This window comes from Rhinatrema bivittatum, chromosome 14, assembly GCF_901001135.1.
Source record: "Rhinatrema bivittatum chromosome 14, aRhiBiv1.1, whole genome shotgun sequence".
In the NCBI taxonomy this organism is placed as follows: domain Eukaryota; kingdom Metazoa; phylum Chordata; class Amphibia; order Gymnophiona; family Rhinatrematidae; genus Rhinatrema; species Rhinatrema bivittatum.
The window spans coordinates 72,771,547-72,788,905 of NC_042628.1; the positions used below are offsets into that span (position 1 = coordinate 72,771,547).

The window sequence follows — 17,359 nt, forward strand, 5'->3', positions numbered from 1 at the left end:
TTTTACTTACTCTTGTCTAGATGCTCCTAAAGGAACTCACCTTGTCGCTCCGGAAAAGGATCCGATTGATGAGGGAGGCTCCCTGGTGTTAAGGTGTGAGACCAGCAGCAGTAACCCAGCAGTGACTCACTACACCTGGCACAAGGCGGGAAATCTGATAGTGAACCAATCGCAGGAGACCCTGCGGATAGAGTCGGTGACAGCCCAGGATGCTGGAACGTACCACTGCACAGCCCACAATGACATTGGAAGCCTTTCATCTCCCCCTGTCACTATCAGTGTCACTGGTGAGTACCACAGCAAGTACAATAATTTTATAACTCCCTGCATAGTGGTAAAGTCTGTTATACTGAACATTTTCAAAGCAAACCGACACATATATATTCACTCTGAAAATGGTTAATTGCCTAAGTATACCTACACATTCACTTGAATAAAGCCACACCACCTCTTCAGAGAGGGTCACAGAAGAACAAAAGTATATATGATTTGCCATGCTGGATCACACCAAAGGTCTATCAAGTCCAGTTTCCTGTTTCCAACAGTGGTCAATCCAGTTCACCAGTACCTGGCAGGATCCCAAAGGGTAGATATTCAAGCTGCTTATCCCAAGAATAAGCAGTGGATTTCTGCAACTCCAACTTAATAATGATTTATGGACTTTTTCCTCCAAGAGCTTGTCCAAACCTTTTTAAAATGCAGCTACATTCTTTTGTGATTGTCAAATAGCTTTCACCACATCCTCTGGCAATGAATTCTAGACTTTAATTATGCATTGAGTAAAAAAATATTTTCTCTTATTAGTTTTAAATATACCGTCTAGTAACTTCATTGTCTATCTACTAGTCTTTGTACTTTTTGAAAGAGTAAAAAACCAATTAACATTTTCTAGATCCATTCCACTCATTATTTTATAGACCTCTATCGCATCTCTCCTCAGCCATCTCTTCTCCAACCTGAAGAGACCTAACATCTTTAGTATTTCATCCCAGGGAAATTGTTTTATCTCCTTTATAGTTTTGGTCACATTTCTCAGTTCCTTTACCATTGGAACAATTAACCATTTAGCCCTACTCTGTTTTCTGTCTTTTAACCAGTTCATAATCCACAACAGGACACTGCCCCCATCCAGTGACTTTTTCCTAAGAAGTCTCGAATGAAGGATTGTCAAATGCTTTCTGGAAATACCAATTTCAGCTGGCTCACTTTTATCCACATGTTTATTAATGCCCTCAAAAAAAGTAGCACATTGGTGAGGCAAGGCTTCTCTTGGCTAAATCCAGGTAGGCTTTGTGCCATTAAACTATGTCTATCTGTGTATATTCAACAATTTTTTTGTTTTTTAAGATAGTTAGAACATGCCAGACTGGGTCAAACCAAGGGTCGATCATGCCCAGCATCCTGTTTTCAACAGTGGCCAATCCAAGTCACTAGTACCTGGCAAGTACCCAAACATTAAGTAGATCTCACTATTGCTTATTAATTAATAGCAGCGTATGGATTTTTCCTCTAGGAACTTATTCAAATATTTTTTAAACCTAGTTACACTAATTGCCATAACCACATCCTCTGGCAATGAATTCCAGAGCTTAACTATGCGCTGAGTGAAAAAGAATTTTCTTCAGTTTGTTTTAAATGAGCTACTTGCTAATATTATGGAGTGCCCCCTGGCCCTTCTATTATCTGAGAGACTAAATAACCGATTTACATTAACCTGTTCAAGTCCTTTCATGATTTTGGAAACCTCTATCATATTCCCCCTCAGTTGTCTCTTCTCCACATTGAACAGCCCTAACGTCTTTATCCTTTCCTCATAGGGCAACCGTTCCATGCCCCTTATCATTTTGGTTGCCCTTTTCTGCACTTTATCTTTTTTGAGATGTGGTGATCAGAATTGCACACAGTTACCTCTCTCACCAAATCCTGCATTGACTAAGAATTAGATCTAAAATTGTTACGTGTGCCGTCCGCGACAGACCCGCGGCACGGTCCCCTCACCTTCTTACAAGGGCTCCAATTTCTGGTTCCTCCTTGCTAGCGGCAGTGGGCCGCCAGTTCCGACCTCTGGCCTCCCCCGGTGCCTCCAGCTCCGCCTTAGTCCCCAGCTTTTCAGGTCAGGATACCATTGCTCACTGGGCCTCTCCGCGTTGCCCGCGGAGAGGCCCAGTGAGCAATGTCCGCGGCGCCAGATGATGACATCAAACTCTTCAGTGTATTTAAGCTCAGGCCTCGGTCCATAGTGTTGCCTTTGCAACAGGTCTCCTCGCTACTCGAGTACTCGTTGCTGCTAGAGATTCGTCTCTATCCTTCATTTCTGATCCTCATTATTCCTGGTTCCTGTTCTGCCTATGCTTCAGATTGATTGCATGGATTTCGACTTCACTTCGCCTGACTACGTTACAGCCTATCTCCAGACCCTGACCATTGACTTCTCCGTGCTCTGACCATTGCTTTGATTGACCAATGCTATTGACTCTCCATGATCAGACCATTGCTTTGATGACCAACACTATTGACTTCTCTGTGTTTAGATCTCAGCATCGCGTGCCACAACCTTCGCATTGCCGCCGACCCTGATCCAAGCCTGTCATTGGACGCCTCTCCGAGCCTACTCCCTGGACATGGACTTATTAGGCTTCGGCCTACCTTTGCTTGAGCACCCTCAGTCAGCCTCTGTTCCATTGGCACCCAAGTTCCAGTACCTTACCCAGTCCAGAGAAGGACTATGCCATCCATCGCCTGCTGTCTCTGGGCTGAACCAACTTCTCTTGCTATTCAACCTCAAGGACCACCTAAGTCATGCTGGCCCTAGCACCCAAAAGCCCGCATGGAACGAGGGCTGGTATAGGTCAAGCTCCAGCGGGCTCTGCTTATCAACCCATTCCACCTGCCAACGGTGGGGACCCGTGGACCCTCGCCTACGGGTAGTATCAACCCCACCTCGGCCCAATGGTCCACCACAGATGCAACAAAAATTGCTTTCTCTGTTGTCTGTTCCTGAACCAATTGCTCCATAGAACTGTCATTTATTCTATCTAGGAATTTTATCTCTCTGGCATGTCCTGATGTTTCACTTACCCAGTCAATAAAGAGGTAACTGAAATCTCTCATTATTGCTGCACTACCAATTTGGTTAGCTTCCCTAATTTCTCTTAGCATTTCTCCGTTCGTTTCACCATTTTGGTCAGGTGGATGGTAGTATACACCTATCACTGTACTCTTCCCCAACACACAAGGGATTTCTACCCATAAAGATTCGATTGTGCATTTAGTTTCTTGCAGGATCTTTATCCTGTTGGACTCTATGCCATCTCGGACATAAAACACCAGCCCGCCACCAAGTTGGTCTTTTCTATCATTGCGATATAATTTGTACCCTGGTATATCACTGTCCTATTGGTTATCCTCCTTCCTCCATGTCTCTGAGATGCCAATTAAGTGTATGTCATCATTCATTCATTGCTATTTACTCTAACTCTCCCTTCTTACTTTTTTAGACTTCTGGCATTTAGCACACAAACATTTCAAAGTGTGTTTTTTGTTTGTATTAATATTATTCTTTTCAGTTCTCAGGGAAAAAATGGAATCTTTTAACTAAGTTGAGTCTTTAATTATAGGTACTTGGACTACTTTTCTTATTATTGGAACCTCACTGTCGGGCTGCCCTAATTCTAATGCATAATTATTATCCTTTGCAGATACCTCTCTCTGAACCATGCGCTGCTGAGTGCCTGTCAGCTTTCCCCTTTGTTCTAGTTTAAAAGCTGCTCTATCTCCTTTTTAAAGGTTAGCGCCAGCAGTCTGGTTCCACCCTGGTTAAGGTGGAGCCCATCCCTTCGGAAGAGACTCCCCCTTCCCCCAAAGTTTCCCCATTTCCTTACAAAACTGAATCCCTCTTCCTTGCACCATCGTCTCATCCACGCATTGAGACTCCGGAGCTCTGCCTGCCTCTGGTGACCTGCGCGTGGAACAGGGAGCATTTCAGAGAATGCTACCCTGGAGGTTCTGGATTTAAGCTTTCTACCTAAGAGCCTAAATTGGGCTTCCAGAACCTCCCTCCCACATTTTCCTATGTCGCTGGTGCCCACATATACCACGACAGCCGGCTCCTCCCCAGCACTGTCTAAAATCCTATCTAGGTGACGCGTGAGGTCCGCCACCTTCGCACCAGGTAGGAAGGTTACCAGGCGGTCCTCATGCTCACCAGCCACCCAGCTGTCTACATTCCTAATAATCGAATCACCAACTATGACGGCTGACCTAACCCTTCCCTCCTGGGAACAGGTCCTGGGAGACATCTTTGGTGTGAAAGGACAATGTATCACTTGGAGAAAAAGTCATTGCTATGGGATCATTTCCTGATGCACAAGGTTGATGCTTTCCGATCATGAGACCTTCTTCCTCCAAGGCAGCACCAGGGCTGCCAGTCTGAAGTTGGGACTTGACTACTATGTCCCTGAAGGTCTCATCTTTATACCTCTCTGTCTGCCACTCTAGCCTCCAGAGATCAGACTCGTTCTCTGAGAGCCAGGAGCTCTTTGCATCGCATGCACATATACAACTTCTCACCAGAGGGTAAAAAATCATCCATGTGACACTCGATGCAAAAGACTGGGAAGCCCCGCCCCCCCCCCCCCCCCCCCCAACCATCTTGCTGCTGGACTGCTGCTTTCATCTTAAATTTGTTCAGTTCCTAGTTAACTTTAGGTTGCTATGGGAGTAGGAATGCGTACAGTTAGGATCCTTTAAATGTGTTAGTGTATTCAATATTTATCTGCTAGTGACCTACAAAGGAATGATTAAACTCTTGATAAAGTGTGGGGGATTTCTGAATTTAAGTTAAAAGGCCAATTAATTTTTTTAAGTGAGAAAATGCCACATGTCTATAAATTAAAGGATGAGCTAGTGGTGGGAGGGAGGGAAAGACAAATACACAAAACTCCTGGTTTTTGTCTGCCCTCTGACTAGCTATTTTAATGCAAACACACAAAATTTTTTGTTTATTTTGCCCGCCCTCAGACTGGTTATTTAATGCAGACACACAAACACACTAAAGAATATACCCCAAATAATTTACTTCTCCCTACTTACTGATTCTTTTCAGCCACCAGCAAGGTGATCCTCTCCTCTCAGTGCTCCTACCATTGTCCCTAGCATAGATGTCAGACTCCTTGATCTGTAGTTTCCTGGATCAGCCCTTGATCCCTTTTTAAAAATTGGTGTTACATTGGCAACCCTCCAGTCATCAAATAACCATAGATGATTTTAATGATAGTTTTCAAAATTTCCTATCACAGGTCCACAGTTTCATTTTTCAGTTCTTTCAGCACTCTGGGATTTATATCATCTGGTCCAGGTGATTTGCTACTCTTTAGTTTGTCAGTTTGCCCTAGAACTGAGATTTCTTTCGGTTCCTCTGAACCATCACCTTTGAATATCATTTCTGGCATGGGTATCTCTCTTAAACTTTCTCAGTGAAGGTTGAAGCAAAGAATTCATTTAGTCTCTCTGCTATGGCTTTGTCATTCCTAAGTGCCCCTTTTACCCCTTGATCATCTAATGGTCCAACCGATTCCCTCGCAGGCTTTTTATTTTCAATGTACCTGTAAAAGTCTTTATTATGAGCTTTTGCTTCCATGTGGCAAGCTTCTTTTCAAATTCTTTTTTTGCCTTCCTTCTTTATTTATTTATTACTTTTCTATACCAACATTCATGGTAGGTCATATCACATCGGTTTACATCAAAACTTAGAGAACTGGAAAAATTACAATAAACAAGGGGGTGATTAACTTGGAGAGGAGAAAGGTAAAGGCTGGCGGAGGCCCCAAAGTGCCTGGGGGGGGTGGTAAAAATAGAAACAAAAGTCAATAAACCAGGGAATAACTGATCCTTATCAATGCTTTGCATCTAACTTGCCAGTGTTTATGCTGTTTCCTGCTTTCTTCATTCAGATCCCCTTTCCATTTCTTGAAAGATGTTCTTTTAGCTAGTATGGTGAGCTACACTGTACTGTTAGCATCTCAGGCTACTACAGCTTGTCCAATTAGTAGGGATGTGAATCGTTTTTTGACGATTTAAAATATCGTCCGATATATTTTAAATCGTCAAAAATCGTTAGAGCCGCGATACAATAACAATTCCCCCGATTTATCGTCAAAAAATCGTAAATCGGGGGAAGGGGGAGGGGAAGGGGGAGGGCGGGAAAACCGGCACACTAAAACAACCCTAAAACCCACCCCGACCCTTTAAAATAAATCCCCCACCCTCCCGAACCCCCCCAAAATGCCTTAAATTACCTGGGGTCCAGAGGAAGGGTCCCGGTGTGATCTTTTACTCTCGGACCTCCGTGCGTTGTAGAAATGGCGCCGGCGCTACCTTTGACCTGTCATATGACAGGTCAAAGGTAGCGCCGGCGCCATTTTGTTTTTTTGTCCCCCGACGTCAGGAGCGTAGGAGATCGCTCCCGGACCCCCGCTGGACCTCCAGGGACTTTTGGCCAGCTTGGGGGGGCCTCCTGACCCCCACAAGACTTGCCAAAAGTCCAGCGGGGGTCCGGAACGACCTCCTGCAGTCGAATCGTGTTGCCGTACGGCAAAATGGCCATTTTGCAAAATTCGACTGGAGGAGGTCGTTCCTGACCCCCGCTGGACTTTTGGCAAGTCTTGTGGGGGTCAGGAGGCCCCCCCAAGCTGGCCAAAAGTCCCTGGGGGTCCAGCGGGGGTCCGGGAGCGATCTCCTGCGCTCCTGACGTCGGGGGACAAAAAAACAAAATGGCGCCGGCGCTACCTTTGACCTGTCATATGACAGGTCAAAGGTAGCGCCGGCGCCATTTCTACAACGCACGGAGGTCCGAAAGTAAAAGATCACACCGGGACCCTTCCTCTGGACCCCAGGTAATTTAAGGCTTTTTGGGGGGGTTCGGGAGGGTGGGGGATTTATTTTAAAGGGTCGGGGTGGGTTTTAGGGATGTTTTAGTGTGCCGGTTTTCGATTTACACGATATTTAAAAAGCCCAAACTGCGACGATCCGATTCCCTCCCCCTCCCAGCCGAAATCGATCGTTAAGACGATCGATCACACGATTCACATCTCTACCAATTAGCAGGTTTTCTGGTTGGCTAGAAGAGTAGTGTGTTTTAAGGTTGCAGCTGTAGCTCTAGCCTGAAATAGGCTCTGCAGGCAGCAGTGTTCAAAAGACGTTTGGGGTCCAGTGGTCAAGACAGCTCGGATGTTGTAAAACTAATGTGTGAACCCCAGTTTGCCAGTTGGTCATCAATTTAAAGAAAAAAAATTGAGTGAGGTATATACACACACAAACACAAAGCAGCCTTTTGATTTTATTGCTACTTGTTTATATTAGTACCATAATTAAGTCCAGATTTTATTTTGTTTTATTGCTTGCCTTGATTTAAATTATTTATATTTACTAATAAATAAAACATAAAGTTGAATAAATCATTACTTTATATAATTGTAATTATGTGAACCGTTGTGATGGCTCCCCCGAACGACGGTATACAAAATCAATAAGTAAATAAAATAAATACATTTTCTTCTCTGAAGATAACTGTATGCTGCATTTACCTCTGACCCAGTATGGCAATTTCCTATGTTCTTATTTTCTCCAAGCTGGCTTCTCACTTAGCTTATAAGAAAAAAAACCCCTGTTCTAGAATGTCGGCATGTATGAGGAAATGTGCTTTGTCTTGGATTGCCTCATGTCTGGAACAACATGCCTCCTGAGGCTCATCCGGCTCCATTTTGCACTTTATGAAACTGGTTGAGACTTCTTCCAAGGCCTTGTTTTCTGTTTTTGTGGTTTTTAGTGTTTTGCAAGATACTTTTTTAGGATTTTGTCTCATTTTTCCTGTTGCTTGTACCTTTCCCGGAGTGTCTTCCAACAAATGAGCATGTGCTAAATATGATTAAACACAAGCAAAAGGGCTGCTTGTCCCATGCGTCATGGCCTCTTTGGCAGGTTTACAAACTTATTACAGACTGAGCTCAAGTTCTAAAGCGTAGATGAGCTGGTTGTTACGAGCGCGCGCGGGCGCGGTCGTCGTAAGCGGGTGGTGAGCCCTTGGGCCACGGCAGGACTCAAGGAGGAGCCCCAAGCCACACCGTGGGAGGTGAGCTGAGCAGGCATGGTGAGCCAGGCAGGCAGGAACAGAAGCAGGGAGTCCGACCCTCAGCCGGACCTGCATGCCCATGGTAGCCAACACAGGAAAGTTGACTAATGAACGGTCCTCCGACTGTTCCCGGCCCTTTCGGACCTGCCACTGGGAACGGCAATGGGCAGCAGGCCGGACAGAGGCGAGGGCAGACAGAGTCCTTATACAGAAGACGTCAGACGGGGGCTGAAGCAGACATCCAAGACAGGCTAAAGCAAGACGTTGGAGACATCAGGGCAAGGGCTGAAGCGAGACATAGGAAAGATCCAGGCGAGCAGGAACTCCGATGCTGGGATACTCACATCCGAAGCCCCTTCGGCTGGCAGAAGCTCAAGAGCCCGTGGGACGAATCCCTCCTGTTGGCCACTCCAGGGCCCAACAGGACAGAAGGCTCAGGAACCAGACGAGGACGTAGGTCAAGGCAGAGACACGAAGACATCAGGGCACGGTCAGAAACAGACATCGAGACAAGGTACCATCTAGACACGGCAGACCACGGAGGACCTGGATCGGGAGAGGCCACAGACAACTGTGTAACCCAATCCGCAGGCAAACAGGAACTAACAAGCAAGTCCTTATATACTGGAGGTTGTAGGCAACTCCCTGGGAGGAGTTAGGACCGCCCCTTGCTGGCCCTATAACTGGGGAAGAGAGCTGCGGGCCAGCCCCTAGAGAAACGGGTGTGGCTGGAAGCAGGAAGTCCAAACACAGGCACGACGCCACAGGAACAGCTAGGCCTCTCAGGCCCTGGAGCAAGTCCTGGATGGAACACAGGCGAGGCCCAGGCTTCAGAGCGGCCTCTGGAGGAAGGTAAGAGACCTCCTGTAGCGCAGCAACAGGGGGGATCGCAACACTGGTGGCAAGAGAGGGTGGCTTTAGATTGGTTACAAACTCTTGAACATTTTGGGAAACCATTTTAGTAAACATCTTTTGTTCCAGGTTTTCGATGGGCGTTGATTATTGGGGGAGCTGTTGGAGCCTTCCTGTTTCTTATTCTGCTGGGGCTGACCATCTTTTTTTGCACAAGGTATGTGGAAGCTGCAGTCCGTTTCTCCTTTATGGGATCCTTTAGAAATTAGCATCAGTCTGATTAATACCCTGCACCATACTACTGTGCATCAAGTCAACATACGTTTGCATTCTATTAAGCAACAGATATTGAGTTGGACCTAAGGAAGGAATTAGGTTCATTAAGTTGAGAAACACCAAGAATGCAGTTTAAAATAACCAGAAGTTTTTGCATGTGTGTATGTGGGGGGCGTTATAAACAGAATGGGGGACTGACCCAGTGCTCCACGTGGTAAGTCCTAGGAACCTTTCACAGTCCACCAGGTGGGTCCCTCACTCCCTGGGTCAGCCAGGGCTGGGGTTGGAGATGTTGCAGAGGCAAAGGGAGGAGAAGGAGGAGGAGAGAACCATGATCATTACCTAAGGGTGGCACCTGGTGAACGGACTTTGGGCTCGTCATTGCAGGGTTCCTGGAAGGACCCTTGGGGCATGGTTCCCAGCCAGAGACCATTGCTGCAATGAGCAGAGAAAATATAAGCTGGGAGGGGATATGAAATAAAGAGAAAAAAAATCCCCCCCGGGTACCTGCTAATTGTGCCAGATCCAGCCCTGGTTCCGACTGAACTGCAAGCGTAAAGGAAGCTGCAGGGTCGCAAAAGGAAAATAAGGACGACGAGGCTCAGTTGCTCTTCCACTCCACTGAGGAAAGGAGAGGAAGTCAAGAACTTAAATTACAGTAGGAGATGTTGGGTTGCACTTTCATTTTCAGTCTTACGCCTGATTGTTTGCTTTTTGCCTTGTTCTTGAGCTGGCTGCGTACATCCTATAGCTCTATAGAAATATTAAGTAATAGTAATACCTTTCGGTGAAGGGAGTCAGGCCCTGGAGTATGGAGTCACTGTCGAGGGGGAGGGGGAAGTGATAGCTTTCTTCTGCTCCTTTTCCTTTTTTATATCCCCCTTGAAAACTCATTTCGTCCAGTCATTAAAGCAACAGTCCTTAGCTGGGGGCCAAAGATCATGGCTCACTCCAGAATGTGGTCTCTCCCGACTGTCCCCCCAGATGGCCTTGGGAGCAGAAGCTGGGCCCAGCAATCAAAGGCAAGACCTTCAAATGGCAGTCCACCGCACCTGATCAAAAAATCACATACATGTGAGGGTGAATTAAACAAGTATTAATATAACATCACATATACCTAACACTATGCCCGTATAGCATCTTACATAGAACTTTATTGATGATATATTTCTATTTAAAACAACATTTATCACATGTTACATCACATTAATATATCTCACTCATCCTTTCCCACATTCATTCCAACAATGGCAATACATATAACATTACATAACAATTAAAATATAACATATACATTTATCACCTGTCCTAATATTGCACTTCAATAATTTAAAACATTATTTCATATCAGATCTAGTATTAAGCAGAATTGTCCCCTTTGTTAACACAGATATCTAATATTATTAAACCAAAAATGCATGGCATAACATATTCTAAATGTTAATTATTTCATATTTTCACTCCTGATGTTTCCACTCATGATATCTTCAGAATAACTCCCAATACGAAAATCTCCCCAACATGATAGTCTCCCGACAAGAAGCTCTTGTTTCACCCGTAGGTTTCATCAGGGGATACCAATGTCCAATGTCCTTCCTTATGTAGGGAAACTCGACCTTTACTTACCAAAAAAAACACCACATAAATCATAAATGGTTTCAGCACAATAACTGCCATAACCTTCAATAGAAACTCACCTATATTAAATACTAACAAAATGTATACACTTCCAACATTTATCTAACTAAAGACTCATTTAATAAATAATGATCTCATACCATTATTACCAAAAAACACATTTATATGTATATCCGGCCTCAACATATCCCACAAATGAATACTATTCACCAGGGCTAAATTTCCAAAGAAAGAACTCACCTTACCATTAATACTTGATCCTATGCTCAAATCGTCTCTGCTGTTTTATACAGAGCCTCCCACTACTCCAAACCCGATGACTCATTAGCTTTTAGATCCCCTCATACACCGTCAGCTTGTCATTATTCTTCAATCATCGTAACCCATTGTTTAATGAGGATATGAACTATAAGTATGAAACACAACATCGCCCAAGGTTGGATGCAAATCTACCATCTCATAACTGTAAAACCCAGAGCACACACATTACCCTATCATCTCATATATATCGCTACCCCATATCCAATGATATTATTGGGAACCCCCAAATTAATACCCGTTTCAAAACCATTCACACATATCACATCCAACAACATTACACTCAGTATCCAACTTACCCCCTTCTTCCACAGACTGATTATCACGCCATTTATCAGGTTTCTACCGTCCTTCAGTCAAATAAATGCTGCAACTGCGCAGTCCTCATACATACCCGGCTTTTTAAACCCTGTCAAATAGAAACCTGCCCAAATTAACACCCCATATCACCACACCATTCACACATCTCAACCCCAACAACTTTACACCCAATATCCAACTTACCCTACTTTCTTCCACAAACCAATACATACGACATTCATCAGGCTTTTACCTTTCTTCGGTCAAAAAAATGCCGCGACTGCGCAGTCCTCGTGCAAACCCGGCTTTTTAAACCCTGTCAAGTAAGGCCTGCCTTTACAATGATGTCATCAAAGTCCCGCCAAATTCAAACCAACCAATAACCAAATAAACCAACCATTCTCTTCTACCACAACCCACATAAACCCAATTAGACCATCACCATACTAACCAACCACACACCTTTCAACAGCAACCCACATCTGAAGCGATATTCTATGAGAATAAACTGCCATACCAAAGTTATACCATACCTTTCAGAAACACTGAAACTATTAGACCCACTAATAAAATACACTCCATTCAACCTCCAGGTTTAATCCCATCGGCACAACTGTACCCCATCCGAAAATATATTTCTGTTCTTTCTGCAATAATATTCTGGAAATATCCCCTCCACATTTCAAAATAACCTGATTCAAAACGCAAAATTTCAGATCCTGAAGTTTGTGTTTCTTACGGTACCAGTGCTGCACCAAAGGTGCATTTTCTTTTTTAGTACGAATGTTACTCAAATGTTCAGTACACCGCGCCACCACTGAGCCACTGGGCTAACCTCACTGGAGATTTTTAAGTACAGATTAGACGTACATCTGCCTGGAGTGGTTAGGTGTAGCAGAACCTGTCTGCAGGCAGGAGAGAGAGACTAGATCGGTATTTCTTAATCTTTTTGGTGCCAGGGAGCATCTGGCTACCTCCTCAAAACATACATAGGTCAGCAGAAGGGAAGTGGGGGGCGAGTCCCCTGGATGATGAAGAGCAGGGGGCCTGCTGAACTACTGATCACCTGGTCTGTCAGCCTTTGTGCCTGATCCTCAATTGTAGACAGGAAGTGACCCAGCAGAGTTCTTCTGTTAATCCACTGTTCAAACACACATTCTCTCATACACACACACACACACACTTTCTCTCTCTCTCTCTCTCACACACACTCTGACACATACATGCTTTCTCTCTCTCTCACACACACACTCTGACACAAACATGCTTTCTCTCACTCTCTCTCTCACACACTCTGACACATACACGCTTTCTCTCTCTCTCTCTCACACACACTCTGACACAAACATGCTTTCTCTCTCTCTCTCTCTCACACACTCTGACACATACACGCTTTCTCTCTCTCTTTCTCACACACACTCTGACACAAACATGCTTTCTTTCACTCTCTCACACACACTGACACATACACGCTTTCTCTCTATTCCTCTCTGTCCCTCACATGCACACACTCCCTCTCTCTCTCTTTAACACACTCATTCTCCTTGCCCTCTGTCCAGGCCCGATCTCCACTGATGAAGCTATTTCCTCCTTCAGGGCCACATGGCCAACAGGACTCATTTTTTCTTCTGGCTACTACAATTGCTCCTGCGCCTTCTTAAGCTCCCTCCCTGCTCACCTACCACGCTGCTGTCAGCCCCATCGCCGAGGGGCTTTGCCCACCATTTCTTATTCGCCACCTCACCACTGATATTCTCCTCTCCCACAAGAGCAGTGTCAGATATCTCCAAGAACTGGTGGAAACGATTCCATGGATGGATGCCAGTGCACGGAGCAGCAGGCGAAAAACAATGAAAAACTAAACTCCTGTCTCTCCATAGTCATTTACAATTTATGAAGAGTCGAGAAACATTATTTCAATACTGTCCATGTCCAATCAACGAGGATTCTGTCATCACAATTTTGAGTGCCCTTCCAGAAATTCTCTCAAAAGCCTCAAAAAATAACTGGAAGACCAAGTGGTCTTTTACTTGCAGAGATCATGTATGTAAGTGACTTCTAGAAATTGACTTTTGTTTTTCTTTAAAATGTTTCTTTTTAAATTCAGTTATTTGACTTTCAATATTATGAAAAAAATCCCTAGTGAGAAAATAGAAGAAGTGCATTCAGTATGAGCCCTGAGTGTAACAGCCTGAGCGCCGGTCTTCTCTTGTTTTACAGAAAGAAGAAGACTCAGGGTAAGGTCATTCCTGACAAAGTTACCTTCAGCACGACACTCGAAGCTTGTGCCGCGGTGAGTATATCAGCCCCAAAGTCAGAATCACTCATCACACATGTCTCTGAACATCTCAAACCAAAAAATAGCAGGAATTTTTCTCCCAACTTTACAAATAATTTTGCAGAAATTGACACATTTTGTGTAATACATTTCAGAAGATTCCATGCTAAAATCTTTACCTACTGTTAGTGTAGCTGGATTTAAAAAAAGGGTTGGATAAGTTCTTGGAGGAGAAGTTCATTACCTGCTATTAATCAAGTTGACTCAGGGAATGGCCTCTGCTATTACTGGCATCGGTAGTGTTTGAGTACTTGCCAGGTTTGGCCACTGTTGGAAACAGGACGCTGGGCTCGAAGGACCCTTGGTCTGACCCAGCATGGCAATTTCTTATGTTCTTAACAGTGAAAACAAATATGTGTCATGTCCTCCAAACAGAAAATGTGCAGTCAATGGAGGTGCAAATCAGCTCATTAACGTACCTGTACTGTGCTGGATATTAGTTGCAGACAATGGGGTAGATTTTAAAAGGGTTACGCGCACAAGTTATGCGTGTAACCCTTTAAAACCCCTCCTGCGCACGCCCCGAGACACGCGTAAGTCCTGGGGCTTTGCTAGGGGGGTGGGGGCGGCACGACGTTCCGGGGGGGCATGGTTCCGGCCCGGGGGCGTTTCGGGGGCATGGCCGAGGCCTCCAACATCACTCCCGGGACGGGGAATTGCGCGGCGGCTGCTGACCGGCGCGCATGATTTACGCCTGCTGGGGCAGCGTAACTTTCGTGATAAAGGTAGGGGGGTGTAGATAGGGCTGGGGGGTGGGTTAAGTAGGGGAAGGTGGGGGAGGCCGAAGGAAAGTTCCCTCCGAGGCCGCTCCGATTTCGGAGTGGCCTCGGAGGGAACGGGTAGCACGCGCAGGGCTCGGCGCACGCACGGTGCACAAATGTGCAGCCCCTTGCGCACGCCGACCCCGGATTTTTGTTTGCACCTGGTGCGCGAACAAAAGTACGCGCGGGCATACTTTTCTAAAATCTACCCCAATGTGCAGAATTTGAAATTCTGTGTATCTGTGCAGTAATACATTTACTGCATATAAATGCAACTTAGTAAATGACTCTGTAAGGGGTTGATTTTAAAAAGCTTTGCTTGTGCTAAAATGCCCACCTACTTGAGTATCTGGGCTACATGCAAATGATGTATATTTTAAACGCCAGAAATTACGTGCATATTTATGTTTGAGCGCATTTTTTAAAAGGGATGGGATTGGGGGCGGGGCCTGGGCATTCTGGGCTGGGGCCAAACGTTATGCACACATAACTCCATATTTTAAAACCAGAGGCTGCAGTGCTTGGCAGCTTCTTAGCCGAGAACTTTACTGCTGATTTGGACGAGGAGCAAGTCTGCTGAGCTTGCATTTTTGGGCTTACCTGATGGGTGAGGGGTCCAGGATGAAGAGCCAGAGGCTCTGGATGACTTCAAGATTGGGCAAATTGGTGGACTATTTGGAAAAACTAGGACTGTCCCTTGAGCAAGCATGTTTCAAAATCCGCTTATATACCGCATGTTAAAACCAGCCAAGTCCTGGCGCACTCGTTTTAAAATTGGCCTGTGTGTACCTGAAGCAATGGAGGGTGAAGTGGCTCGCATGAGCAGGGTTTGAGTACTCCCTGGCTCTCAGCCTGTAACCACTATGTATGTGCAGGCAACATTTTTTCGTTTTCACTTCATTTATTGAATTCTTTGTTCCTGGGGATTTTATTTTTTATTTTTTTGGCAAATAGTGTGTAGTATTTGCTGAAAAATATACAAAATTTTCCATTAAAAAAAAATTTTTTTCAAACAAAATGAAAATGATCTCATTTGATCCATTTTACAATTTCATTTCAAATGAATGCACATCCCTTCTAATAACTAAGCTACTCCTAAAAATAGAGAAAAATGACTGAGAGAACAGACTGGGTACGAGATAAGAAAATGAAGGAATAAAAGGGGAGAGGAAATGTTGAAACATGAATAAAAAGATAAAAATGAAAATAATTCAAAATAAAAGAAAAAACTAAAAATATGAAAGAAATTGGAGAACCAAACAAGAAAGAAACAAAGGTTGATGGTAAGAAGGTGAATAAAAGATTAAGAAATACTGTGGGTCTGAAGTTATTGTAAGGAATGGGTTAGCTTTCAGTAACTTGTCATTGAAGAAAATGGATTAGTGGTTCAAGAGATTACACTGAGTCTCTGGAATAATGAAGGGCCATGGAGAAAGGAGGTGGTAGCGAGCCATGTACTCCCTCCATGGCTGCTCTGCAGATAGTTGTTGACGGTGTATGTCATGATTATGTGTTTCAGGCAGATGTAACATCTAATGATTACACGGACGCCACCTATACTGCACTGGATCTTCGAAGCATATCAGCAGACTATGCAGAGTTAAAGGTAATTTCTTGAGCTGCCCAGCAGAGAGAATTAAACTTTGGGTTTTATCAAGAGTCCATGTTCTCATCCCTCTGCCCCCACAAAATGAAAGAAAGTGAGAAAGGACAGTGTGTTGATTTAATATTGATAACAGTACAAAGCATTCTTATGTACAGGCGGTTCTATAATGAGGCAGGGCGAGGCAGCTGCTTCAGGTGGCAAAATCTGCCCCCCAAAACTCCTCTAGCGGCCGTCTTATCTTGCCGCCAAAACAACAAAGGACCCATGGGCTGCCAGCAGAACCCAACCTTATCGGCAGCAAAGCGAAGAAGAGGCTCAGCGGCTGCCGATGGAACTCAATCTATCGGCAGCCGAAAAATAAGAAAAGGCCCGGCAAGCCACCGGTAGAGTCTAACCTGAACGGCGGCAAAGAAAAGAAGAGACCCAGCAACTGCCGGTGGAACCCAACTCTCCTGCAGCCGAAGAACCAGCGCAGGCCTCATGGGCCATCAGCAGAGCCCAAACTGCTAGCAGCCAAAAAAACAAATGACCTGCAGGCCTCTGGTTTACCCGTTCTAGTCCTCTCATGAATTTAAATACCTCTATCATATTCTCCCTCAGCCGTCTCTTCTTCAAGCTGAAAAGTCCTAACCTCTTTAGTCTTTCCTCATAGGGGAGCTGTTCCATTCCCCTTATCATTTTGGTCACCCTTCTCTGTACCTTCTCCATCGCAATTATATCTTTTTTGAGATGCGGCGACCAGAATTGTACACAGTATTCAAGGTGCGGTCTCACCATGGAGCGATACAGAGGCATTATGACATTTTCCGTTTTATTCACCATTCCCTTTCTAATAATTCCCAACATTCTGTTTGCTTTTTTGACTGCCGCAGCACACTGAACCGACGATTTCAATGTGTTATCCACTATGACGCCAAGATCTCTTTCTTGGGTGATAGCTCCTATTTTGGAACCTAACATTGTGTAACTATGGCATGGGTTATTTTTCCCTATATGCATCACCTTGCACTTATCTACATTAAATTTCATCTGCCATTTCGATGCCCAATTTTCCAGTTTCACAAGGTCTTTCTGCAATTTATCACAATCTGCTTGTGTATTTCTTTCCAGATCATTTATAAATATATTGAAAAGTAAGGGTC

The 17,359-nt window shown here is 44.7% G+C and overlaps 1 protein-coding gene across 1 annotated transcript in view; it reads left to right on the forward strand.

Annotated features, from left to right (window-relative positions):
- LOC115076260 (sialoadhesin-like) overlaps nt 1–17,359 on the forward strand; it is an 81,565-nt gene that overhangs the window by 46,094 nt on the left and 18,112 nt on the right. Inside the window, exons 6-9 of the mRNA XM_029577510.1 lie at nt 21–287; nt 9,110–9,197; nt 13,733–13,805; nt 16,131–16,217. Of these exons, the coding sequence (XP_029433370.1) occupies nt 21–287; nt 9,110–9,197; nt 13,733–13,805; nt 16,131–16,217 (515 nt within the window). The remainder of the gene's footprint in view (nt 1–20; nt 288–9,109; nt 9,198–13,732; nt 13,806–16,130; nt 16,218–17,359) is intronic.